Below are 27,811 nucleotides of genomic sequence, written 5' to 3'. Positions count from 1 at the left end.
TCTGTTGGCTAGTTTTTACTTCTACTTCTCTTTCTTAGAAACAGAACGAGAACGTTAAAAGTAGTTGAACGAGTTTCGAGCTTTGTTCTCGCTGGTCTCCTGATCTTGAACACTGGGCTGCTTTCATGTCTCCATCCAATGAGAGAAAGCTCGTGCGCGGAGGGTGGGATTTTCACTGCTGTTTGTGTTCCTTTCCCCAGGAATGTGAGGGACACACAAAGCCCGAATGATTCTCGGGTCTGTCCACTAACTTTAGAACCTAGTTCAGCCATGGATCAGTAGTTATTTCGCGCTGCTTTTTCCATTAACTGTAACTCTTCGGATCCCAAACTGGCGACCTCACATCTCCAACTGGCACGCGCAAATGATCTCATAGACCAGATCAAGCTCAAAGGTTTGGACTTTACATTTTCTCTTGCACATTGAGCTTTATGTTGGTATTTTAACCCACAATGTCACATTTGTTGGAAACTTTAACTTATTTGAACTGTCAAAACAATTATTCGAATGAGATATAAAGGAATGCAAAGACAAAATACGCTTTCTGTGAACATGCCATGGCTTATATTGAGGCAGTGAACTTCACAACAACCTGAAATCTCGCACAAACACCACAAATATGTCATTCTGGCGAAGATGGTGAGGAAAAAGTAGAAGTGTGATGTAACTCAACATCAGAGCGCAGGACTGGGTGTTGTTGTGTTAAGTTTGAATGTTCAAGTTCAAGTTTTGAAGATTAGATCATCTTAAAGTTACAGTAAAAGTTTGAGTTTCTAAAGTTGAGAAAATGCGTTTGGCATTTTGTGAATTGTGGAAGTGTTGAGTTGACACTGATCACCTCCCTATGGGTTAGAGTATATATATAGCGTGCATATAATGGGAGAGCGTGGTTGCTTTTGCAGAACTGCCTGTCTTTTCCTCGAACACACATGGAACATAGTCTATCCACTACATAAGTCCACGTGAACAGGCTTCTGTAAGTAATACAGGGCCTCTTTCAAACACCTATTACTGTAGTACAGACAGCAGCAGTCTGTCTGTCTATCTCTTTTTGTGCTGGACGCCCTCCTGAGTTCCAGTTTCCACCAGAAGATATGAAGAAAGTTACATGTACGTGCTTCTTTTGTTCTTTTAGACAATTGTGTGGACTCTAAATGTAGTTTGCCAAGCTTGCTAAAACTGGTGGTCACAATGCAGCATTTTCGGCTCTTAGGATGTGACAAAAAATGGTTTGTGTATTAATTCCTTTTTTTACTTTTATTCCTAGATGCATTATTTTTTTTTGATGCCAAGGACCACCAAATATGGTGATCCACTTGTGAGGGACCCCCTTCCTTAAATATAAGGGCAGCTATATAGTCTCATGTATGCAGTTCCATTTATACTGTTTTAGAAATCATAAGCTTAAGCATGATATTATAAAGACATGTTGTTTGCTAAATTAAATAATTGACAAATTGTCATTGTACTAAAGACAAAAGAAAATATTTAGTTTGTATTAAAGTGAGGATCTATTTTGTTAATGCATGTTTTAGATCTTATTGTGAATATATAACATCCATCTGTTTGTTTAATTTTTTTATCTGCAAGCTTGCATTTTTGAGTGCCCCGCCCACTTACGCTATACTCGGATGTATGTCACATTATGGAAGTAAAGATCTGTCGCAACTTCCCTTTCATCGCGGCTTTAAGTTGACTTTTTTTTTCTACTCACTATTAATGTTAAATGTATGAACCAGAAGAAAAGCATTTTAATTCAATTCAGATTTTTTTTTATAGTGCTTTTCACAATAAATACTGTTCTAAAGCTGTTTTACAAAGAATATTACCTTAAAAGTCAAGATAAAGGTGTCAATGGCAAAAAGAAACTCAAGTGCAAACTATTCTTATATGTATGCCACAAGAAAAGTGAGATATTTAAAAACTATATGTAGAATTGTTTTCAATTTCAACTAAGACTATCAGTAGAATAAAATAATCCCAATTAATCTTATGATTAAAATTTAAAGTGTTATAATTATTGCATATTCAAGCATATATAATATCTTAACACATTAATTAGTTCACTTCAGAATTAAAATTCTCACCCCCATGTCATCTAAGATGTTCATGTCTTTCTTTCTTCAGTCAAAAAGAAATTAAGGTTTTTGAGGAAAACATTCCAGGATTTTTCTCCATAGAGTGGATTTCAACCAATGGGTTGAAGGTCCAAATGTCAGTTTCAAAGAGCTCTACACGATCCCAGGAGAGGAATAAGGTAGGAATAAAGTGAAAATTATATACTTTTTAACCACAAATGCTCCTCTTGCACTGCTCTGCGATGTGCCACGCATTATGTAATCATATTGGAAAGGTCACGCGTGACGTAGTCGGAAGTACCGTGGTAAGGTGAAAAAATCCATCTAATTTTCTCCTCCAACTTCAAAATCATCCATTTTTTTGTAAAGGCTATTTGACTTCTTCTTTGCACTGTCACTTTGTAAACTGGATAGGTACTTTTTTTTTTTTTTTCTTTTTAGAAAATTACCGATTGTTTCACTAGATAAGACCCTTATTCCTTGGCTGGGATCGTGTAGAGTCCTTTGAAGCTGCATTTAAACTGCAGTTTGGACCTTCAACCTGTTGGTAGCCATTGAAGTCCACTAAATGGAGAAAAATCCTAGAGTGTTTTCCTCAAAAACCTTCATTTCTTCGACTGAAGAAAGAAACACATAAACATCTTGGATGACATGGGGGTGACTATTTAAAAAGAAATGTTGACCTAACCCTAACCCTAACTCTGACATCTCTAAAAACTAAATTTTGTAAAATCTTTTTTGGGGTGACTGATTTGATTTGGTCTTTGGCAAAACCAGAAAGCTGTGTTCTAGCTACCATGTAGCAACGTATTACTAACCACCCAGAATGACAGCATGTTAAAACCACTCAGAACACCATAGCAATGGCATAGCAACCACAACACCATTGTATCTTTCGCACAGGCAAGTGCCGCTTACACACCAATGCCTAATATGATGTTAATCCTCCTCATGCTGCCAAAACAGCACTGACCTGCTGAGGCATGGACTCTACAAGAGCCCTGAAGGTGTCCTGTAGTATCTGGCACCAAGACGTTAGCAGCAGATCCTTCAAGTCCTGTAGGTTGCGAGGTGGAGCCACCGTGGATTGAACTTGTTGGCTCAGCACATCCTTCAGATGCTCAACTGGATTGAGATCTTTGAGGCCAGGGCAAGACCTTGAACTCTTCATCATGTTCCTCAAACCATTCCTGAACAATGTGTGCAGTGTGGCAGGGTGCAATATCCTGCTGAAAGAAGGCACTTCCACCAGGGAATACCATTGTTATGAAGGAGTGTACCAGATCTGCAACAATGTTTAGGTAGGTGGCACGTGTCAAATTTACATCTACATGTATGGCCGGACCCAGGGTTTTCCTGCAGGACATTGATCAGAGCTTCACACTCCCTCCACTGGCTTGTCGTCATCCCATAGTGCACCCTGGTGCCTCGCTTCCCGAGATGAACAATGCATGTACACGGCCGTCAACGTGATGTAAAACAATCTGGACAACTTGAACCAGGCGACCTTCCACTGCTCCAAGGTCCAGTTCCGACACTTACATGCCCATTGTAGGTGCTTTCGACAGTGTACAGGAATCAACATAGGCACTCTGATTGCTACATATCCCCATACACAACAGAGTGTGATGCACTGTGTTCTGTGACACATTCCTCACATAACCATCATTATCATTTTGTGTGACTTGTGCCACAGTAGACCTTCTGTTGGCTCGGACCATATAGGGTAGACTTCATTGCCCTCATGCATCGATGAGCCTTGGGCGTCCAAAACCCTGTCGCCGATTTGTGGTTTGTCTCTGTTGGTAAATTCTCACCACTACTGACCAGGAGCAACCCAACAAGCCTTCCCGTTTCAGAGATACCAGTCGCCTTGCCATAACAATTTGACCCTTGTCAAAGTCAAGATCTTTATTCCTGAGCATTTCTTCTGCATCCAACACGTTGATTCGCTTCACGATATTCGCTTCACCTGTTATGGGTCAGAATGTTTTGGTTCATCAGTGTATTTGCTTCAGAAAAAAATCTTGTTTATCCACATGACAGGGTCTTTAACTCCTTTTTGGTGGTTGCTTGACTGTTCACTTCCAAAAAAATGGATTCACTTCACAAAAAAAAAAACCTTTTCCCAAGTTATTCTGAATTTTACATGTGTTTCATATCTTCTGCTTCTTGTTGGGAACCATATGACCTTTGAAAAGCTCACTTTTTTCCTTTATGTTCCTTTTCTTCTCACTGTTCCTGTGCATTAAGGATGATTTAGCCTACATGAACTGCATAGTCAGCATTTTCCAGGAGGGGAGGAACTTTTTTTCACTTCCATTCTCTCCAAAGTCTGAAATATAGCTGCAAAGCATGTGATATTGTTTAAGCCATATTGTCTATTGAGTTTTCAAAGTAATTCTGTGGGATTTTCTTTTGCCTGTTTTATGGTCTTCCAGGTAAATTTTTTATGTATAATCGCTTACAAAATAGGTTTGGGGTTTGTTCAAATCCTTACCTTTTAAGAATAAGCAATGCCTTAGCAAACAGCACTAAACATTTGTTAAATCTACTCATATCTACAGGTGTAGATTTCAGTAATGTATGTAAGGTGCAGTGTCCGCCCAGTGCACGTATCGTTAAAAGCTTTCATTTCCATGAACAAGCCTCAGGCAAAATTAATTAAAATGTTACCTTCCAAAACAGGTTTTGGTTGAGCTAACAGACAAGTTTTCTATGAAATCTATTTCTATTGGCCATTTAAAATTTGCAGCAGCGTTTAAAACCTAATCTGCATTGCTTACTGATAAATGGTCATTCAAACTTGATGGAAAATTCCTGTTCTCCCAGTATAGCCATTTGCATAATTACTTGTGCGTTGAGGTGGTAGCCAGACAACTTCATCCCATGATCATGTATTAACATGACAGTGGAATGCTCAGAGCCCGAGATAGTGTCCGTAACAGTTACTGCAGTTACACGTGAGCCGAACAGAACATGCGCATACAGGCTGCATGCATGCATAGGCGCTCTATTGTCAACACGCAGTGATAAAGACATCCATTGAGGCAGATCTTGTGACACAATCACGAGCCAGAGAAAGAATGTCAGAATTACTGTAGAGGGTGAGATGTTGGAGCGAGAAACACACAAGGACCCAGAAATCAAGGTCAGGAAACATTTGTCTTGATATGTTCTAAATTGGATTATGCAGTAGTTCATGAGCGAATGTGAAATAAAAATTCACACTATTTACCTTTTTAATGCAGTTTACCTTATTTTGAACAATTCATCAGCGCATGTTATTCCAAATGGAAAAATTGTTTTTCTAAGTGGTATAAATGAAAAAATTCCAATCAAAATAACTTGCACTGCCTCTAAAATGGCTTTACTATTTGTCTGACATCACTTGGCCTTTGTTTTTAAGTCAAGCCCTTTTCTCTCTTCCAATATCCAGTTTCACTCAAAACTTCACCATTTAAGATTGAGTTACACTTATTTTCTGGCTAAAATTATTTTTGCAAAAATGTTTAATTACAATGTTTTAGTGAGAAACACTACTGTTCTCTATTTATTTTTTTTAGAGAGAAATTAATATGTTTATTTAGCAAAAACGCAAAGACATTTACATTGCTATACAAATGATTTTTATAAATGCTGTTCTTTTCTAGTATTCTATTCATCAAATAATCCTAAAAAATCAGTTTCAACAAAAATATGAAGCAGCACAACTGTTTTCAACATTGATAATAATCAGAAATGTTTCTTGAGCGGCAAATCAGCAGATTAGAAGGATCATGTGACACTGAAGACTGGAGTAATGATGCAGAAAATTCAGCTTTGTCATCACATAAATAAATTAGAATTTAAAATATATTCAAATAGACAATAGTTTACATAATATCACTGTTTTTGTTCTAATTGAATCAAACAAATGCAGTCTTTCTGAGCATAATAGCCTTTTTTCAAAAACATTAAAAAATCTAACCGATCCCAATTTTTTAAACGGTAGTGCATATTATTGGAAATGACTAAATATCATTTTTCCTTGTGGTTCTTTAGTGACAATTTTGTAAAACGTTTAGATTATTATGGGTCCCAATTTCCACCCACTACTCAGGCTATACAATGACACATATTCACCTCTAGGTGTCGCTATAATATGCTAATTTATGTGTTCGCTAACACTTCTGGCCTCATAAGGGCTTGAATAAGACTTTCATTTTTTGCTCACACCACTGAGCACTCTTCTAACCATCTGGCTTCATTCTTGTACATATTGTTGGTTTTCACAATCCAATCAGTTCCTGATGGATAAAACATCCAATTCTTTGAATATCCAATTTTGATCAAAAACACGTCAGTGAATTGTGACAGTAACAGCTCTCTTGATGGTCACAGTTGGTGGACACACACCAGCATCAGCTTTATGAGCTCATCTTCTCTTCTTGTTTTGACAAAAACTTGTGTGTCATGGGATTAGGTTAGTCAGACTGAGATCCAAACATCTCCACCTATCAACAAGACATGTGTGCAAAAAAAAACAAAACATCCAATTCAAACCGAGCCTTGGCAACTGGGATAAGAAATGATTGCAAGCTGTTTGTTTCTGAATAGCACGTTTCCCAGAGGGCATTATGGGGAGAACTTCATATCCAGTGTCAGAAGAATTATGTTTATGTTTGACTTCCATAGAAACAGCTGATGGATGAGACATTCCACAATCTGTTAATCCGTAAGATCAACACTGGCCCATGGAATAATGACAGCATATTCCATGAATGGATGTCCGGCCCTGCACGATCTGACTGGGAGGAATTTATCGGTTGTTCAGTTTATACAAATCCGTCTGTTGTGGTTGGATGTCTTTTTATCTGTAATGTGCTTTCAAAGGAGTAGTTCCTCTAGAAATGAAAATTGTCATTGTTCGATCACACATATGATGCTCTAAAACCTGTCTGACATTCATTTATCTGTAAAGTGCAAAAGGAAATGTTTAGTCGAATGTTCATGCTGCTCTCTTCCATGCTGGACCGGTGTTGATATTGTTAACTAAAACTATTTAAAAAGAAATGTTGATCAAAATAAAGCTGAAATAAAATAAAATATAAATATTAGATGTAAAACGTAAATAAAAAAACCTTAAAAATAGAAAACAAAAATAATGTTTCCTTGGCAACTAATGCAAAAAATAAGTTTAAGTTAATTAAAACCTAAATGAAAATTAAAGCTAAATAAAATTATTTTAAAAAATGACAATAGTAACAAAATGACTAAAAATTAAACTTAAATTGAAATGAAATAAAATGAAAGCTTATTCAAAATATTAATAAATACTATAATCATATAAAACAATTAAACAAAAAATTTAAATAACACTGTGACACAATGCTGATTTTATTATAATTGTAATTTATTATACTCTTTTGTGCTTTTTAATTGTCCATTAAGAGCATTATCATTAGATTTGTTTCATAATTACTAGGGCATTTAAATAGTAGCAATGTTAGTTTGATTGATTTTGTGAATCATTGAAATTGAAATAGTTTGTTTCAAAGAATTAATTCAAAATCTGTTTCAAACACTCACAAATGCTCATGGATAGTCTCAATTTTCATTTATTCTGGATATTGACATTTTCATGGATTTTGATGAACAGTATCTATAGGTACATCACAATTTATTTTCTTATATTTGTGCATATGAATTCTTTCTTGTGTAATTTAGTGAAAAACATTGGTTGCATGCATTGTCAAAATAATAAAATCACCCTTTTAAGCCATTCAGAGCAAATATCCCTATACTGTATACAGTGTCTCAGCGTAAATGAGTACACCCCCAAAGCTAAATTTTAGACTACAAATGTCTAATTTAACAAGAATTCAACCACAGGGGAGTCTAATTATTCATTACACAGGTGTCCAGCAGACAGTTGATTTATAAAAGGGTGTTAAAACCCCTTCCCATTTCATGCTGTCAGCAATGGCACCACATGGAAGAGAAATGTCACAAGATCTGAGAAAGAAAAAGGAGCGTCTTCTGATGAGAAGGGATGAAAAAAATTGGCATGCAAGTTCACTGCAGTTATCTAAAGAAGTAGAAAGTCAAACTGGGGTGACTGTTTTCCATGACACAATACGGCATACACTGCAGAGGAATGGCATGCATGGGTGCCGTCCACGAAAGAAGCCTCTCCTAAAGACCAGGCACAAAAAAAGCCCGCCTAGAGTTTGCCAGGGCCCATGCTGACAAAGATGAAGACTACTGGGACTCTATACTCTGGAGTGATGAGACCAAGATAAATGTTTTTGGAACTGATGGCTTCAAAACTGTATGGTGTTGCAAAGGTGAGGAATACAAAGAAAAATGCATGGTGCCTACAGTGAAACATGGTGGTGGCAGTGTCCTTATGTGGGGCTGCATGAGTGCTGCTGGTGTCGGGAGCTGCGTTTCATTGATGGCATCATGAATTCACAGATGTACTGCTCTATACTGAAAGAGAAGATGCTATCTTCACTACATGCCCTTGGTCGTTGTGCACTTTTCCAACATGACAATGATCCTAAACATGCATCTAAGGCCACTGTTGGATTTCTGAAGAAGAATAGAGTGAAAGTGATTCAGTGGCTCCTGATCTGAACCCAATCGAACACCTATGGGGAATTATGAAGAGACAAGTTGAGCATCACTCTCCATCCAGCATCCAGTCTCTAAAAGAGGTCATTCTTGAAGAATGGAAAAAGATAGATGTTGTAAAATGTCGCCAACTTGTTCATTCCATGCCTAGAAGACTTGGTGCTGTCAGTAAAAATCATGAAGGCCATACAAAGTACTAGATGTAGTACTTTTTGTTGTGGGGTGCACTCATTTTTGCATCACCCTAATTTGAGTAAAACTGAAAAATGTGTAATCTAAGTTATATTATTAACCTTACTTAAATGTTATAAGTTAAACAGATGTTATATTAAACTTAGTCTTGTCAACATTTTGGAAATTGTTTTTGTGTTCATTGAGATATTGTTTTTCAAAGGGGGTGTACTCATTTACGCTGAGCACTGTAAATACTGAGAAATATATTGAATTGTAATTAGCTGAAAAAATTAAGAGAGAATTTTTTTTTTAGCTGTCACCCAACTTTAGCAATCCATTTAGTCAAATCCACAGAGTATCTGCAAGCAGCTAGAAAGGCTCCTATGTAGAGTCACTGGTCAAGCATTTCCATCTGCTTTGTTTAGACTGCCGTTTGTCCGTGTGCAGAAACTGTGCTCATTTTCATACGGCTCCGCGTGTCAACAGGCAACTCTGTGACCCTCACAAAGCACATTCTGTTCTAGTTTGCAGAATTGGCCACTATGCAAAGCAAAGCACGGACCCCTTTAGAGAGGCAGGTACTTGGAGCTAAAGAGTTGAATTTCAGCTTCCAAGAGGATGGTTTTATTGCTCAACAAAAGTTGTGCAAAATTGTTTTCCTGTAACAGTATCATGCAAAATCACCAATGTGCCAAGCCATGTTCCCTGTTATTGGTTGAAATACTCAAACAGGAGGCCCATACTGGGGTGTGTGAAGATAAGATATCTGGGATTGATTTGAGTGTTAAAGCTTTAAAGCACATGGTTTCTCTGAATTCACTCTGTAATAGTATAAAATGGAATATTGGCATGTACTGCTTACTGCATACTGCACAGTATATAATGCAGATGTGGAACTGTATGCAATGATAAGCATTTTAAAGTCACCACGATATCAAAATTGACCATTCTTGTTTTATTTATAGAATATTGTCGCATTTATTATAAATGATTTATCCGTGCACAGCCTTGTTTTTTTCTAATTAATTTGTCCTAATCTTTAATCCAAATAACTCTTGCAGCGACATCTCTTCTCTTTTCTGATGATGTTTTTCAGTGCGAGGGTGGGGCAAACTGTCACTCACATGACATCACAGCAATAGGAAACCACAACCATCCAATCAGTTCCCCATGGACAAAATCGAGTAATCAAGTTTTGTGTTGAAGAAGCCGATTCACTGTGATATACATCACAATAGGGAAGAAAAAACTATCGCAACTTTAAACTATATTATGCTCATTGTCACATGATGCATGTGTAATTCAGTGTGCGGCATCTAGTTTTGGTCTCTGGAAGGTGTATAAAGTTATGTAACATTGTTAATCATATTTTGTGTACAAGTCTTTAAAATCAGTCAAGAAGCTGTTAGAAGTTTGTCTCACTGAAAATGATAGGTCAAGTCAAGTGCATTGCATTGTGAGATACAGCCAAAGTCCCATTAAGGCAAGTCATTTCACTCTGCGGCCATCTTTGAAACGCCTCTCAGGCAGCTTCTTCAGTCATGCAAGTGCAGATCCTATCTTTTTGAATGGGGAAACATAAAATTCTCCAAAGCTGTTCACCAAGCTTACAAATGAACTTCATATTTGAAATCGCCATTGAAATCTGACAACAACTGTCTCATAAATCTTGTTTCTAAACGCAGAAATCATGACAAAAAATTGCATTTTTCAGGCTGGACCTGAGTGTGTGTCTCCGAAAACTGACTGTTTGTATAACGAATGCCATGTGACTTTACCAATTGGTGATTGGCTTTTTTGTTTAGAAGGCGGGAATTATTCTGCCATATTGCGTGTTGCCCTTTCTCCCATTCATAGTAATATGAAAGCACTGTCACTCGGCTGTGATCGAAATCGCCCCCTATATATTTCACTATTTGAGGGGATATTTGTATTGGTGTCCGAAACCATAGTGGACAATATCGAGTGCACTCATTCAATCCCACAATGCACTGCAAAAATTATTGTACGACTGATGTACGCTCAACGGCTAGGGAATACCCACAATGCACTTTGAGAGTCGTGTGCCGAATGAATTTCCACGTCTCGCCAGAAGATGGCGCCCACAGCTGAATCATTTATCCATTCATTTTCCTAACCGCACTGGTCCAATGTGGCCACAGCGTCATATCATACAGGCAGAAATTCATTAAGTAATTATTAAATTGTTTAATTAAGGTTTACAAATAGTTTCCATGCCAGAGTTCAAGATAAATATTTTCATCGTTTAAGTATCAGATGATTATTAAATAGCATGCACAAACTATGCAAAAGCAGCAAACTATGCAAAAGCGGCAGCCCTTCCGGTGCACTCACTCACTCGTTTTCATTCACTCCTTCAAGTGGACTATATTAGGGGAGTAATTCAGTTGATACTGTAATATTGTGAAATATTACAATTTAAAATTTTTCTAAATGAACATATTTTAAAATGTAACATTCCTGTAATACCAAAACTGAATTTTCAATGTTGAAAACAATCGTTCAGTCGTTGAAACAATCGTTAAAACTTTGTTTATCAGTTTGAAGTGCCTTAAAGGTCCCGTTCTTCATGATCCCATGTTTCAAACTTTAGTTAGTGTGTAATGTTGTTGTTAGAGTATAAATAAAATCTAAAATTTTAAAGCTCAAAGTTCAATGCCAAGCGAGATATTTTATTTAACAGAAGTCGCCTAAGTTACATCGAACGGCCAGTTTGGACTACATCCCTCTACTTCCTTCTTTAATTACGTCACTAACCTCCGCCCACAGGAATACACAAGAGTTGCGTTTGTAGAGTGTGTTTGTCGCCATGTCGCCGAAACGCTGTTATTTTCATCCCGCAGTCCAATCACCGGGTCTGATTCCGGCTCAAATTGATAGGGTAAAATTAAAGGCGTGACCTTTCCGGGCAAGGTGTGCTACGCTAAGCTGCTGTCGAATCACAACACAGGAACCGCTGGCACAATCAGAACTCGTTACGTATTTCTGAAGGAGGGACTTCATAGAACAAGGAAGTCATCAGCCCGTTTTTATGACAGTGGAAACAGCGGTATACAGATAAGTAAATTATGTGAAAAATACTGTGTTTTTACACGCGAAACATGAACACATGTTATATTGCACACTATAAACACAATCAAAGCTTCAAAAAAAACACGAAAAACGGGACCTTTAACAGGTAGTGGTCCTGTCGTGTGAGGAAGATCCATTTAGATCCACTCTGATGGACAACAACAACAACAACAAAAACTCCCTAAGACTTCCTAGCTCTTCCATCCAGATAGCAAAATTCTCTGTTTTTACTGTTATTTCTATTCCTTATGTTCTATTTTTATTCTTCTTCTTTATGTAAAGCACTTTGAATTACCATTGTGTATGAAATGTGCTATACAAATAATGCCTTGCCTTCTGCTTAATAATTTTGTGGAACCATATTACTTTTTTTTTCATTTGTAACATTGTAAATGTTTTTACTTTCATTTTTGATCAATTCACTACACCTTTTCTGAATGAAAGTATTAATTTCTTTTTAAAAATCCTAAACTTTTGAACAGCGGTGTACTTTGTACTGCACTTAGTAGATAGTATGCCTTTCGGACCATACAGTACACAATGCTACATGAATGTGTGAATCTTTACATTACATAAAATTGCAAATTGCATATTATCCTTTCATCGTTTCAAACTTTTTAATGTTAATAATTCTAATAATTATATTTTTTGTTTTCCTTTTTTGTTTCATTCTTCCTATGTTCATTCCATTCTTCCATATGTTTTGCATATTGTTGATATTAATATGTTTCATGACATTAGGCATCAAGTGGTACTAAACGAACAATGTAAAATCTGGGTCCTGAAACAAATCCATTCATTCAAAGCTTATTAAGTGAGTTTTCAGCAGTAATCCAGCTTTCTTTTCACTGCATATGGGTTGAATAATCGGTTTGTCTCTCTCTGTCTGTCTCTCTGCAGTGTTTCCTGTGTGGCGGGGGACTGGTGAGGGTCATGGCTGGGGCTGGGCTCAGTGTGTGAGGTGGCAGGCTGGGGAAAGGGGCCCGTCCCGGGGCCTGGAGTGTCCGCTGTGGTGCGTCCTGTGTCGAGGAGGAAGGGAGAGACTCAAGCAGGCCTGTCAGAGAGGGAGGGGAGCACTGCGCCTGCCCGCAGACATGCTGAGCGTCAGACTTCCGCAGCTCTTTGACATCCACCAGGTGCCAAAGGTGAGGGCGGGACTATCTGTTTGACATACAAAGGGAGCGCTTGAAACCGTTTATTATTGTAGTTCTGTTCCCCTTTAAGGGAAATCCCTGGGAAATCCTGCATATACTTAAAAGTTACAAGCCAAATAAGTGGGACCATGTGGTGCAAGCCACCGTTTTCAGTTCTGCTTTAATCTTTCTTAAAGAAACAGCACTGTTTCAGTAAGATTACATCAGATGAATGACTTGCATTCAGAATATTAAAGTGGCCCTATTATGCTTTTTCTTATATAACCTTTCATGTAAAGTGTGTAATATAGCTGTTTGCAAATGTAAAAGGTCTGCAAAGTTTCAATGATCAAAGTGCACAACAAAAGAAAGCACCAATTCTGTTTTCCAATTTCAGTCTGACTTCCTGCACAAACCTACATATTATGTAGGCTTGTACCAAGTTTGCATAATGCCACCCTATGGTATTCATTGGCTGCCCCCAAACAACGTCTACTTTGAACCGCCCTCAAACACTCTAGTTGTAGCTGAGTCCTGGAAGAAGTTTGTTGCATTGCAAAAGCAAATCCACTTTTCATACACTTTCAAAGGAGTAGACTAATAACAGACTGGGCCATCTGACCAATCAGAGCAGAGTAGGCTCTCAAAAAGGAGGGGTTTGGAGAGAACGAATCCTTTATTGGACCGTTTTAGACACTGTGAGAAAAGAGGTGATGCTGCAATGTACAAACCCGATTCCAAAAAAGTTGGGACACTGTACAAATTGTGAATAAAAACAGAATGCAATGATGTGGAATTTTCAAATTTCAATATTTTATTCAGAATACAACATAGATGACATATCAAATGTTTAAATTGAGAAACTGTATCATTTAAAGGGAAAAATAAGTTGATTTTAAATTTCATGTCATCAACACATCTCAAAAAAGTTGGGACAAGGCCATGTTTACCACTGTGTGGCATCCCCTCTTCTTTTTATAACAGTCTGCAAACGTCTGGGGACTGAGGAGACAAGTTGCTCAAGTTTAGGAATAGGAATGTTGTCCCATTCTTGTCTAATACAGGCTTCTAGTTGCTCAACTGTCTTAGGTCTTCTTTGTCGCATCTTCCTCTTTATGATGCGCCAAATGTTTTCTATGGGTGAAAGATCTGGACTGCAGGCTGGCCATTTCAAGGCAAGGCAATTTTATTTGTATAGCACATTTCATACACAATGGTAATTCAAAGTGCTTTACATAAAAAAAGAATAATAAAAATAAAACATAAGGAATAGAAATAACAGTAAAAACAGAGAATTTTGCTATCTGGATGGAAGAGCTAGGAAGTCTCAGGGAGTTTGTTGTTGTTGTTGTTGTTTATCTTCTGTTATAAAAAGTTATAAAACATTTGTAACTGTAATGACAAAGTTATCTGTTATAAAAAGAAGAGGGGATGCCACACAGTGGTAAACATGGCCTTGTCCCAACTTTTTTGAGATGTGTTGATGCCATGAAATTTAAAATCAACTTATTTTTCCCTTAAAATGAAACAGTTTCTCAATTTAAACATTTGATATGTTCAGTACCCGGATCCTTCTGCTACGCAGCCATGATGTTGTAATTGATGCAGTATGTGGTCTGGCGTTGTCATGTTGGAAAATGCAAGGTCTTCCCTGAAAGAGACGACGTCTGGATGGGAGCATATGTTGTTCTAGAACTTGGATATACCTTTCAGCATTGATGGTGCCTTTCCAGATGTGTAAGCTGCCCATGCCACACGCACTCATGCAACCCCATACCATCAGAGATGCAGGCTTCTGAACTGAGCGCTGAAAACAGCTTGGGTTGTCCTTGTCCTCTTTAGTCCGGATGACATGGCGTCCCAGTTTTCCAAAAAGAACTTCAAATTTTGATTAATCTGACCACAGAACAGTTTTCCACTTTGCCACAGTCCATTTTAAATGAGCCTTGGCCCAGAGAAAACACCTGCGCTTCTGGATCATGTTTAGATATGGCTTCTTTTTTGACCTACGGAGTTTTAGCCGGCAACGGCGAATGGCACGGTGGATTGTGTTCACCGACAATGTTTTCTGGAAGTATTCCTGAGCCCATGTTGTGATTTCCATTACAGTAGCATTCCTTTATGTGATGCAGTGCCGTCTAAGGGCCCGAAGATCACGGGCATCCAGTATGGTTTTCCGGCCTTGACCCTTATGCAAAGAGATTGTTCCAGATTCTCTGAATCTTTGGATGATATTATGCACTGTAGATGATGATAACTTCAAACTCTTTGCAATTTTTCTCTGAGAAACTCCTTTCTGATATTGCTCCACTATTTTTCACCGCAGCATTGGGGGAATTGGTGATCCTCTGCCCATCTTGACTTCTGAGAGACACTGCCACTCTGAGAGGCTCTTTTTATACCCAATCATGTTGCCAATTGACCTAATAAGTTGCAAATGGTCCTCTAGCTGTTCCTTATATGTACATTTAACTTTTCTGGCCTCTTATTGCTACCTGTCCCAACTTGGGGTGTAGCTCTCATGAAATCCAAAATGAGCCAATATTTGGCATGACATTTCAAAATGTCTCACTTTCAACATTTGATATGTTATCTATATTCTATTGTGAATATAAGTTTATGAGATTTGTAAAGTATTGCATTCCTTTTTTATTCACAATTTGTACAGTGTCCCAACTTTTTTAGAATCGGGTTTGTATATTATGAGAACATTAAAGTGTTTTTTGACCTTGGATGCATATAAACCTATTGTAGGAGACTCCAAAACAAAATCAGGAACCTTTAAAATAGCATAATAAGGGGCACTTTAAAGCATTAGCTCACCTAATATCATCCCAAACTATGAGTTTCTTTCTTCTGTGGAACACAAAAGATGATTTTTAGTGGAATGTTTATTGCCTTTTTCATGATTCTTTAGATGTTTGCATGCATTTTAAACGTCCGGGTGCATCTTTGCAGGTGTTTAGAGAGGATGGCATCATGTCTGGATACCGCCATCCCAAGAGCTCAGCCCTGGACTGCATTCTCAGCAGTTTTCAAATGACCAATGAGACAGTCAATATCTGGACCCACTTCCTGCCAACCTGGTAAAGTGCCCAGTTAAACATGTGATCTACTTTTGGTGCCAGAACTAGTAGTTTGTCTGCTTTGAAGCTTTGTTTGAGCTGCTTTATTATGCAATTATGATCTAGCTTATAAGCAGACACTTTTATGCAATACCAGATTTTACAGGGACTAAACAGATTACTTAAAGTATTATTTGTTATGTCAACATAGGAGTGGGCAGTATGACCTAAATATGGTTACAAGTAATTTTATATACAGTATGGTAATGTATATATCACAATAGTGTTGTGACAGCAGGCTCTATTGTTATATCATATTGTTATTATATTATATATTTTGATTAGTTATGTATTTATTTATAGTTATATTTCTAGTCATCAGTGTCACATGAAATCATTCTAAAATTCTGATTTGCTGCTCAATAAACTTTTCTTATTATTATCAATATTGAAAACAGTTGTGCTGCTTAATATTCTTGTGAAAACCATGATACAATTTTAACCAGCTCACCTGCTCACAAGACATAAATACCCCATGTAGGACTTGTGCTGTGCTATTATAGGTACTTCCTGTGGCGGTTTAGCATGCTGTGCTCCACTCTGGACTTCCTGACGGAGAGCTACTCCTGGCCGCTGCTCGTCTACATGCTTCTGATCTGCCTGTACCCCTTCACCTCCAGCTGTGCTCACACCTTTAGCACCATGTCGGCCGAGGCGCGTCACATCTGCTACTTCTTCGACTATGGAGCGCTCAGCCTGTACAGTCTCGGTATGCTCCAGTTCTTCTCTGTGATTCCATTCCTGTTTGTTTTGTGTAAATCTGGCCCTTTAGTTACTGTTCACCCTATTGACCCATAGATAAACACATTATTATCATTACACAGTGGCCTTTTCTACCAAATTTCAGCATCATTTGTGAGCAAATAAGACTGATTTAGTCTTGCATAGCTAGACTTTTGACTAACAAGTAAACCTATGGTTTACGCTGCAGCTTTCATGCTGGACATTTTTTGACATTCTCAACATAAATGGTAAGAGACATTTCAAATTTGATTAAAAAAAAAGTGGCCTACAAACAAAACTCTTTAATATCTTGCAAAGATTTCATGCCGGTAACCTGACAAACTTGTCAAATTCACAAATTAGTTCTTCAAAAGCACTTATATCAACCAGGTAACTAGTAACACAAGTTAGTTGCAGTTTGAAAATAGGTAGTGCAATGGTACTGCTTTTAATAAATTCATGAGAAAATGTAAGTATTGGTATTTATTTATAAGGGACAACACACCTTAATAAATAAAACAGACATTCCTGCAGTGTTATTTTAGTATTAATAATGGTACACGTTATTTTGATAGTCCACTTTAGACATTCTACTAAGTAACTTTCTCTCATTAGATTATCAGTAGACTGTAGTAGACTGTTAGGTTAGGGTTAGGGTTAGGTATTAGGGTTTGGGTTAGTAGAAAAAGCTGACTTGTAGTTGCAAAGTTAATTTTAGTCAGTAGAATGTCTGTTGGGAGCATCAAAACAAAGTGTTTGCAGATATTAAGCAGTCAGTCTACTATTACTCTAATGAGAGTTAGTTGACATGGAGTTGCAAAGTTACATATAGTTAGTAGAATGTCTAAAGTGGACTATTGAAATAAAGTGTTACCTTAATAATAAACTATTATAATATTTATTAATATTTTGCATTAGCTTTTATTTTAAAGGTGCAGTGTGTAAATTTTAGCGGCATCTAGTGGTGAGGTTGCAAATTGCAATATGGAGAAGCTACGGTGGCCAACACAGGACAAAAATGTCGTCGTCTGAGACAGAAGAGAGAAGCCAGTCAAGCAGTGCATATACTGTGTATGTGTGTGTATATACATATATATATTTTACACATACACACAGTGCTTAACATATTTAGACCACCACCCAGTGTAAGGTTTGTGCCACATCTGCCCTAAACTAACGGCTCTTTAGTCACATTAGTGTTTCTAATGCTAAAATATAATTATTGTTGGGATTTAATGGATTCAAAGATAGTTTGCACAAAAGTTTAATCAAAAGCAAGTCTTTGAGAACAGCTAGAAACTATTTAAAAGTCAATAACAACAGAGACTTTGGAAAAGTACATAAAAACAATGCCAGCAAGAATGTTATCAAGGCCAAAGGAGGCCATACAAAATAAATATAAAATTATATATTTTTTGGTTATGATGTACAAACCCAATTCCAAAAAAGTTGGGACACTGTACAAATTGTGAATAAAAACACAATGCAATGATGTGGAATTTTCAAATTTCAATATTTTATTCAGAATACAACATAGATGACATATCAAATGTTTAAACTGAGAAAATGTATCATTTTAAGGGAAAAATAAGTTGATTTTAAATTTCATGGCATCAACACATCTCAAAAAAGTTGGGACAAGGCCATGTTTACCACTGTGTGGCATCCCCTCTTCTTTTTATAACAGTCTGCAAACGTCTGGGGACTGAGGAGACAAGTTGCTCAAGTTTAGGAATAGGAATGTTGTCCCATTCTTGTCTAATACAGGCTTCTAGTTGCTCAACTGTCTTAGGTCTTCTTTGTCGCATCTTCCTCTTTATGATGCGCCAAATGTTTTCTATGGGTGAAAGATCTGGACTGCAGGCTGGCCATTTCAGTACCCGGATCCTTCGTCTACGCAGCCATGATGTTGTAATTGATGCAGTATGTGGTCTGGCATTGTCATGTTGGAAAATGCAAGGTCTTCCCTGAAAGAGACGATGTCTGGATGGGAGCAAATGTTGTTCTAGAACTTGGATATACCTTTCAGCATTGATGGTGCCTTTCCAGATGTGTAAGCTGCCCATGCCACACGCACTCATGCAACCCCATACCATCAGAGATGCAGGCTTCTGAACTGAGCGCTGATAACAACTTGGGTTGTCCTTGTCCTCTTTAGTCCGGATGACATGGCGTCCCAGTTTTCCAAAAAGAACTTCAAATTTTGATTCGTCTGACCACAGAACAGTTTTCCACTTTGCCACAGTCCATTTTAAATGAGCCTTGGCCCAGAGAAAACGCCTGCGCTTCTGGATCATGTTTAGATATGGCTTCTTTTTTGACCTACGGAGTTTTAGCCGGCAACGGCGAATGGCACGGTGGATTGTGTTCACCGACAATGTTTTCTTGAAATATTCCTGAGCCCATGTTGTGATTTCCATTACAGTAGCATTCCTGTATATGATGCAGTGCCGTCTAAGGGCCAGAAGATCACGGGCATCCAGTATGGTTTTCCGGCCTTGACCCTTACGCACAGAGATTGTTCCAGATTCTCTGAATCTTTGGATGATATTATGCACTGTAGATGATGATAACTTCAAACTCTTTGCAATTTTTCTCTGAGAAACTCCTTTCTGATATTGCTCCACTATTTTTCACCGCAGCATTGGGTGAATTAGTGATCCTCTGCCCATCTTGACTTCTGAGAGACACTGCCACTCTGAGAGGCTCTTTTTATACCCAATCATGTTGCCAATTGACCTAATAAGTTGCAAATTGGTCCTCCAGCTGTTCCTTATATGTACATTTAACTTTTCCAGCCTCTTATTGCTACCTGTCCCAACTTTTTTGGAATGTGTAGCTCTCATGAAATCCAAAATGAGCCAATATTTGGCATGACATTTCAAAATGTCTCACTTTCAACATTTGATATGTTATCTATATTCTATTGTGAATAAAATATAAGTTTATGAGGTTTGTAAAGTATTGCATTCCTTTTTTATTCACAATTTGTACAGTGTCCCAACTTTTTTGGAATCGGGTTTGTATGAATAAAGACTATTTAGTCGTTTCAGTTTGTTATTTGCCTAATAAATGTTTTGTCTTTTTTTATGACGTGGTCTAATAAATTTGTTCATTTGTTAATACATTTTTTTTTTTTTTTTTTCAGATTTAATTCAATGACCGATTTTTTTAATAGTTTTAGTTAACAATAACAACACTGCCTTCCTGTACCTCAAACAATACAGCATAGTTCTAACAACATCAAGGTCATTTTTCTTTTCTTCTAGAGAATGCATGAACTGATAAAAAGTATATCTTGAATGCAAAGTAAGCTGCTTTGCATAAAAAAAAAAACATCTGCCAAATGCATAAATGTAAATGCATGACATTGTGAGATAAATGTGCCAGAACGGCTGCTTGTCATTTGTTGTCCTTGACAGAATATAGAAATTCCTACACTGGGCCAGTAAAAAGAAACACAATTCTGATGTAAAGCCAATGTCAAATTGGAAAATTTCACAAGGGCCGGCAGTAGAAATGAATCTTGGAGGGTTGATGTGAGGTTATGGAAAGCACGGTCTTTGGAGGAAATGAGCCGTCTAACACACTGCTGGCATTTTATTGTATGACTTCAAAGGAAAGAAAGTAAATGCTCTGGCTCCAGAGAAAACCTTTAAAGTCTGCATTGATAAAGAGTGAAGGCTGAAGAACTACACGTATTGTTCGAGCCACTTAAGAAGCATGAGTGAAATCTAAGCGCAATTTTAATATGCACTGAACACTTTACCTTACAGAGTGATTTATAAATGCACCTTTTAAACATTTAAAGACTAATTTTCTTGATTAAAGATTGATTATTCTTTCAAGTGGAAAACTAGTTTATATTTAGAAAAAAAAGCATATTTCTGCAGTATTTCCATTCATTTGACTTCAGCCACAAAAGTCTGTTCTGTATGATGGTTTGGTCAGCTGTTCAATATCCTGTGTGTAGAGCAGTGAGTTTTTATTGCAAACTCCTGTAGTCTAATAAAAATATTCTTTCATTTGTGGAATCCACCTCCGGTCATGTTTTCCAGTTGTGACAAAGACCGCTTTTACTGCCTTTGAGAAGCAGAATAGCTGTGTATGTCCAGCAGCAGAGGTCTAGCACAATAGCCAAGCATTACAAAAGAATAAATTCATTATTTTTATATTCTAACTATTCAGTATTTTTATGCTTTAACTATTCTTTTTGTGCAGTATATGCCGTATACTGCCTGCTGTTTTTCTTAAAACTGTATGTGAAATATTACGCAGTATGCAAAGGTAAACATTTTAAATAGTATGATACCATGTTGTTGTCACATAACCATCACTGTGCTTTCTTGGAAATGATGGTTCAGTTACATTTTTAAGTTTGGGTAAACATTGTTTAGGCAGTTTATCCAGGTATATATGGAAAAAAAATCACATAGGGGAGAGTGGGGTAAGATGAGCCAGTGGGTAAGTTGACCCACCCCCTGTATCTTTTATTGTTATGTGACCATATATTTTGGAACCAACCACCATAAAGCACTGAAGTTAATTTAAATCTCTGAAGTATAAACTGGTGTAATTTCAGTGTAATATTATGCAACTGATTTAGTTTATCTTTTTTTTTTTTCTCGAGTTTATTTGATAGGAACAGTCTACAAGTACACCAACTCTCTGATATGAACCAGAAGATGCTTAATCATATATATCTTTCCATCTGTAGTCTCTAATGTCCTAACACGGTCGACATTGCAGAAAAACTACTTTTGACTAAAATGTTTATTAGTTTCAGTGACATTTATTCATTCATTCTAATTTAAATTTTATTTAATTAAACTCCACAAACTCTCTGTTTAGTCTGTTTTTAGGAAGGTTACAATTTTGGTGTTCAACACATTGTTGAAGAAATATTAAAAATATTAAAATTTCAACTTCATTTGGTTGGTTTTATTTTGGTTAAGTTAGCTTTAAGAAAATAAATATGATTATTTGTAAAAGGAAATTTGATTATTAAATTGTTTTTTTTAAAAGAGGTAAATTATTTTTACAATTTCACATGGGTTTGATTTCAGTTTGGGTCAGATTCAGTTAGATGGTCAGTTTACACCCAGATGGTGCAACTTACTCACTGACTCGGGTTAACTTACCCTTAACCTGGGGTAAACTGAGCCACAGGAACACTTTTTTTATATATACAAGAAGCCATATTTTTAGAACCCTTTGTAATAGATGTATTCTGATAATTTAAAATGATACTTAGATCATTTAGATACTTTCATTGTACTTCTGCCTCATTTTCCCTTATCTTGAGGGCTACATAAGTAAAAATGGCTCATCTTACCCCACTCTCCCCTACTATGCACAGTATGCATACTACATACTTCATAAATAATTGAAGTACTTTGGTAATATGCCATTTCAAACATATCCATCCATACATGCACTAAAAATAATTTTGTTTAAAGTCATTGCAAAAATTAAAACAAGAGCAAGAATCATTTGATTGCCAATGGCACTTTTGCTAAATAACATTCACTTTTTTTTCTTTTTTTTTTCTCCAAATACCTTTTGGGACCAATTATGGATTTTTTTTGTTTATAGTTCTTTTGTTCAGATCTCAAACTGTTAACACATCTTCTTCATTTACAGTATACTAGATTCATAGAGTTCTGTTCTGAAGCTAAAAACTCAGAATCAAATCCAAATGAAAGCATGCATTCATCTTCTTCAATAATATATATATATATATTTTTTTGTTAAATAGAAATACTCTGACATACGTATGTCTATGTTTTAAATATGCCATACTCTTTTACAGGTTGCGGCATCACATACGGCTCTTACGTGATGCCCGACTGCTGGGTAAACAGTTGGCTTCACCAGCATTTCGTGACCATCGCCATCGGCAACTCGCTCTTTTGTACCAGCATGTCCTGCTACTCCAGGTGAGAGTGCTTTTCAGGCTAATTAAGACTCATTTACTAAGTCTGCGATTACAGGAACTAATGCAGAGGTCATTTTAACCAGACTCAAAATAATAGGGAGTTAATTATGTAAGTTAAGTCCTTCTCACACACAGACCTTTGTTTGTTCTGATCTTATGCCTGGTTGCACAAAAGATTTCGGTCATTTTAATAAATTATTTACAGAAGAACTTAACTGGTTGTTGAATTCAGTGAATTAATTAGTTTCACTTAGGTAAGCACCACTCTCTCTCATATATAATATTAAACTTTGGCACATAACTCGTCCCGCTCTGATGCCTCAAATCGTCCAGGTGTTGAGAAGTGGTGTGCGATTTTTCAACTTTTCTAAATGAGAGACTGTATGATGATTTAGATTTGGAGGATGATGAAAGGGAAACAAACTATAAATATAAATATATTTCAAATGAGGGTGCTTTTGTAACAGGTTTGCAGAATGGTAACATGCTATTTTATACATATTCATACATCCACTAAAATTACTTAGTTAGTACTTACATATGCCATTTTTTTATATTTTGTCAAGACAGAATATCATATAGACTTGGGGTTGGGTTTGTTTGGATTTCACCATTAACCAGCCACATGACAACAACCATTAGCCATCATATAGACATCATATTGAAATACCCTGACAACCGCACACAATGACCTTGCATTGTGGTTGAAACTTTTGCATGATTAAGCACCACTCTCATATTCTTCATAAAAAAGAAAATATCTTGGTATATATTATATTATATTATATTGCATTATATTATTGTTAGTGCTGTCAAATCAATTAATCATGATTAATTACATCTAACACAAACGTTTGTAAATATGTAATATATGTGTGTGTGTGTGTGTGTGTGTGTGTGTGTGTGTGTGTGTACAGTGGTGGCCAAAATTATTAGAATGGTAAGATTATTTAATGTTTTAAAAGAAGTCTCTTGTGCTCACCAAGGCTTTATTTATTTGATCCAAAATACAGCAAAAATAGTAATATTGTGAAATATTTTTACAATTTAAAAAAAACTGTTTTCTATTTTAATATATTTTAAAATGCAGTTTATTTCTGTGTTGGAAAGGCTGAATTTTCAGCATCATTACTCCAGTCTTCAGTGTCACATGATCCTTCAGAAATCATTCTAATATGCTGATTTGCTGCTCAAGAAACATTTCTTATTATTATCAATGTTAAAAACAGTTTTTTTTTTCTGGATTATTTGATGAATAGAAAGTTCACAAGTACAGCATTTATCTGAAATAGAAAGCTTTTGCAACATTATCACTACCGTTCAAAAGTTTGGGGGGAAGAAATTAAAGAAATTAATACTTTATTCAGCAATGATGCATTAAATTGAGTGACGGTGTAGACATTTATAATCTGTTATATTTAGTGCTTTGAAATCGAGTAATCATGATTAATTGTATCTAACATAAAAGTCTGTGTATACATATATATACACACACACACACACACACACACACAAACTTTTATGTTAGATGCAATTAATTGCGATTACACAGTTTGACCATTTATATTATATTATATTTATATTATATTATATTATATTATATTATATTATATTATATTATATTTAGTGCTGTCAAATCGAATTATCACAATTAATTGCATCTAACACAAAAGTTTGTAAATATGTAATGTGTGTGTGTGTGTATATATATATATATATACATATATATATATATATATATATATATATATATATATATATAAAACTTTTATGTGAGATGCAATTAATTACAATTAATCAATTTGACAGCATTAATTATATTATATTATATTTTTTATTTAAAACATTTGCTATTCATACTATTAAAAAAAAAACATTTAACTATGAACATATATTACCTATAATAAAACATTTTCAGTGAGGGTGCATTTTCCTCTGTCTTTTGTAACAGGTTTGTAGAGTTGCAGTTCCCACACAAAAGTAAAATCTTGAGAACGGCCGCATTTGTTGTCCCCTTCCTCTTTGATAGTGTCCCACTGTTTTACCGAGTAAGTATGGTAGCACATGTAAATGAAGTACTTAAGCAAAACATGCGTATGTAACACTGCAGATATGAATGCTCTTTTTATGGATGGCAGTGTGCGTCTCTCTCCATGTGTGTCTATAGCTGCTGTCGTGCTGTTGGGGGAGCTGCAGTCCCAGCGAAGCTCTGGCCAGCCACTCTTACCATCTGTTCTTTGCGTTTCTCACATGCTTCCTGTTTGCATCTCACCTGCCCGAGAGACTGGCCCCTGGACGCTTCGACTACATCGGTACCTCATTTTATGATTTTATGTTTGTCTTTGTTTTGTTTTCAGTGGTTATAGAGGTTCACACAGGTGTCACATGGTTCTTTTAACTAGTTTTTCACTCACTCTCCTCCAAGGTCACAGTCACCAGCTCTTTCACATATGTGCGGTCGTGGGCACCCATTTCCAGTTGGAGGCAGTGTTGACAGACATGACGTCTCGCAAAGAGTGGCTGATGTCCCACTCCGCTTTACCTTCCTTTCTGGGTACCGTGGGGGCTCTCACAATGGGTGTCCTGCTCAACCTGGGCATCATCGGCATCTTCAGCGCCGGTTTACCACGAACACCTCGCCAAAGCACTTCGGCCTCTAGCGGTGCCCACCCTCATCGGGAGTAACAAGCTTTCTTGACCACTCCACACCTCACTGTGCACCTTTCCAGACGATTTTACGAAGATTTCACTAGCGCACTTTCACTGATATAAAAGCCTCTAGCATTGATTACTTTTGTACTAAAAAGCTAAATGTTTATGCTATTTCAGATCATATATTCTAGTTTCATTTTATACTTAAGGTTTATTATGCCAGCCGAAAACCCTGATGATAATCGCGACCTTTCAGGTGTTATTTAACCGTTGTGCCTTTTGATTTTAATCTTTAGATATCGACATGAAAGGTCGAGGGTTGAATGACGCTAATGTTGACTTTTACAGGTTAGATTTTAACATAGTTTAAGGGTTTTTATAAACAGAATATGATGTTTGCATCAAACGATTAATCGTGATTAATCGCATCCAAAATAAAAGTTTGTGTTTGCATGTGTGTGTACTGAGTATTGGGCTACTTTTACACTGTTGCTGCGGGTTGTTTTTCATGTCCGCGGGTTCAAGTGACCCCAAATAACATGATATTTAGCCTCTGGAATGCGACTTTTACTGTGGGACACCTCGTGAAATGTAGTTTTGAGTAGCAATTGGGTGGGTTTTGTTGTGAAAACCTGGCAACCCTGATTTATATATATACATAATACATATACACTGTACATGCACGTATATTATGCAAACACAAACTTTTATTTTGGATGTGATAAATCACGATTAATCGTTTGACAGCACTATGACATATTAATGTTATCATAGCTTTAACTGGAAAATGATAATAGCATTAATCAGGGATTTTATATTTGCATTAATATATCATCATGAATAACACCATTAATCCAATTTTATGATGTGTGCATATCAAAATATACAATGGTTGAAAATTATGGGGAATAACTTGCTGGTGTATTGGTGAAATTTTGCCCCTTTAAACACTTATATTTGTAATGTCCCTTTATTATCAATGGCAAATTATTTGGATTTACTGGAACGCCTTTGAATAATCTCACAGGTACAGTAACATGAATTAATTGAGGGGGAAAAGGGCTATATTTCTAGAAAAAAAAATCTCTTTTGTATCTTGAAGGATAAATTGTACTGTTTAGCTCATCTAAGAATCATTCTCCTACTAAACTGCATCTCATGGGAATATGGGGCTGCACTGGAGTCCTTCACTGTCGTTTAGATGTTTCTAGACATCTAGTGAACAGTTTTGAGGTATATGTCATTCTCTGCATCAGGTCACATTTCTGTGGTATTGTTTTGTTCATTGCAGGTTTATGGCATACAATACAGAGTGTTTTATATTGAAGCACGAAGCTTTTGGTTTTATATTTAATTGCATTTTGTCAGTGCACTTGATGATTTTGTATTCCGGTGCAATGTAGTGCGTAACTCAAAATAGTTTCTTTGCTCATGCGACACTAGTTACGTTTTGTTCTTAAACTAAAAATCAAAGCTAATTATTGTGTTTGCCCAAGCTGTTAACCTCCATCTCTCATTTTGTCCTTCAGTAGAATACTGCACTTGTTTTGTCTGGCCGAACGGTGCAGGACAGGTACGTACAGCAGTAGGCTTGTAATTTAGTGCAATTAATGCTGCATAAAGGAAAAATTTTAGCGGAACCTTTTCTAACAAGCTTTTAAGGTCTGTCACATGGTGGTAATGATATTTTAATGGGCGTTTATGAAAGGGATCTTGGGTTAAAAAGGAAAAGTAGGTGTTTCAGTGGTTAGTGGCGGAAAGGTTCTGCATTTCTCCAAATGCCTATTTGTAGTTCGACGGCAGACATTCTCGCTCACTGTGCGGTTTAAGTAGGTGTCTGTTTTTCTGCTCAAAGAGGTTTAGATGTGAATGTGACTGGTGACAGTAGTATTTTGTGCACTAGAGTTAAATGAAATGTAAAAGGTTTTGGCATCCCAATCCCTGTGAGTTTGTTGGCCCTAATGAATGTATTGCAGTTTTGAAAACTGTTCTTAAAGACCCGTTTGATGTTACAATGTAGCATTTACAATTGCCAAGGAAATTAAAATTATAAATAGTAATTTAATTTTTTTTAAATGTTCCAGAAATGTTTTTTTTTTTTACTATAATGCTTCCCTTTAAATCTGAGAATTAAAATATGCAATCATTATTGCAATGCCTTTTATTTTACATTGTCATTTTTTAAATATTTTTGTAACAAATGTGAAAAATATGAAAGTGCTTAGAATTAAACTGACTCATTTATCACTACAGTGTTTGTCCAGTGGTATCACTGAA

General features: G+C 36.5%; 1 protein-coding gene across 2 annotated transcripts; it reads left to right on the top strand.

Annotated features, from left to right (window-relative positions):
• Window positions 1–105: 105 nt before the first annotated feature.
• Window positions 106–27,786, top strand: paqr6 (progestin and adipoQ receptor family member VI). 2 transcript variants are annotated; one of them, XM_048151830.1, is made up of 8 exons: window positions 106–394; window positions 12,864–13,108; window positions 16,055–16,182; window positions 16,725–16,930; window positions 22,757–22,883; window positions 24,834–24,930; window positions 25,050–25,194; window positions 25,308–27,786. In XM_048151830.1, the coding sequence occupies exons 2-8, from the start codon at window positions 13,058–13,060 to the stop codon at window positions 25,565–25,567; spliced, it is 1,014 nt and encodes a 337-aa protein (XP_048007787.1). In that variant the 5' UTR covers window positions 106–394; window positions 12,864–13,057; the 3' UTR covers window positions 25,568–27,786. The 2 variants fall into 2 exon arrangements, with proteins under 2 accessions (XP_048007787.1, XP_048007788.1); XM_048151831.1 differs by lacking the exon at window positions 106–394 and adding an exon at window positions 4,323–5,229.
• The last annotated feature ends 25 nt before the right edge of the window (window positions 27,787–27,811 follow it).

Source organism: Megalobrama amblycephala, linkage group LG13 (assembly GCF_018812025.1).
Source record: "Megalobrama amblycephala isolate DHTTF-2021 linkage group LG13, ASM1881202v1, whole genome shotgun sequence".
In the NCBI taxonomy this organism is placed as follows: Eukaryota; Metazoa; Chordata; class Actinopteri; order Cypriniformes; family Xenocyprididae; genus Megalobrama; species Megalobrama amblycephala.
Note: the sequence above shows the minus strand (reverse complement) of the source record. Positions and strands in the feature narration are given on the sequence as shown.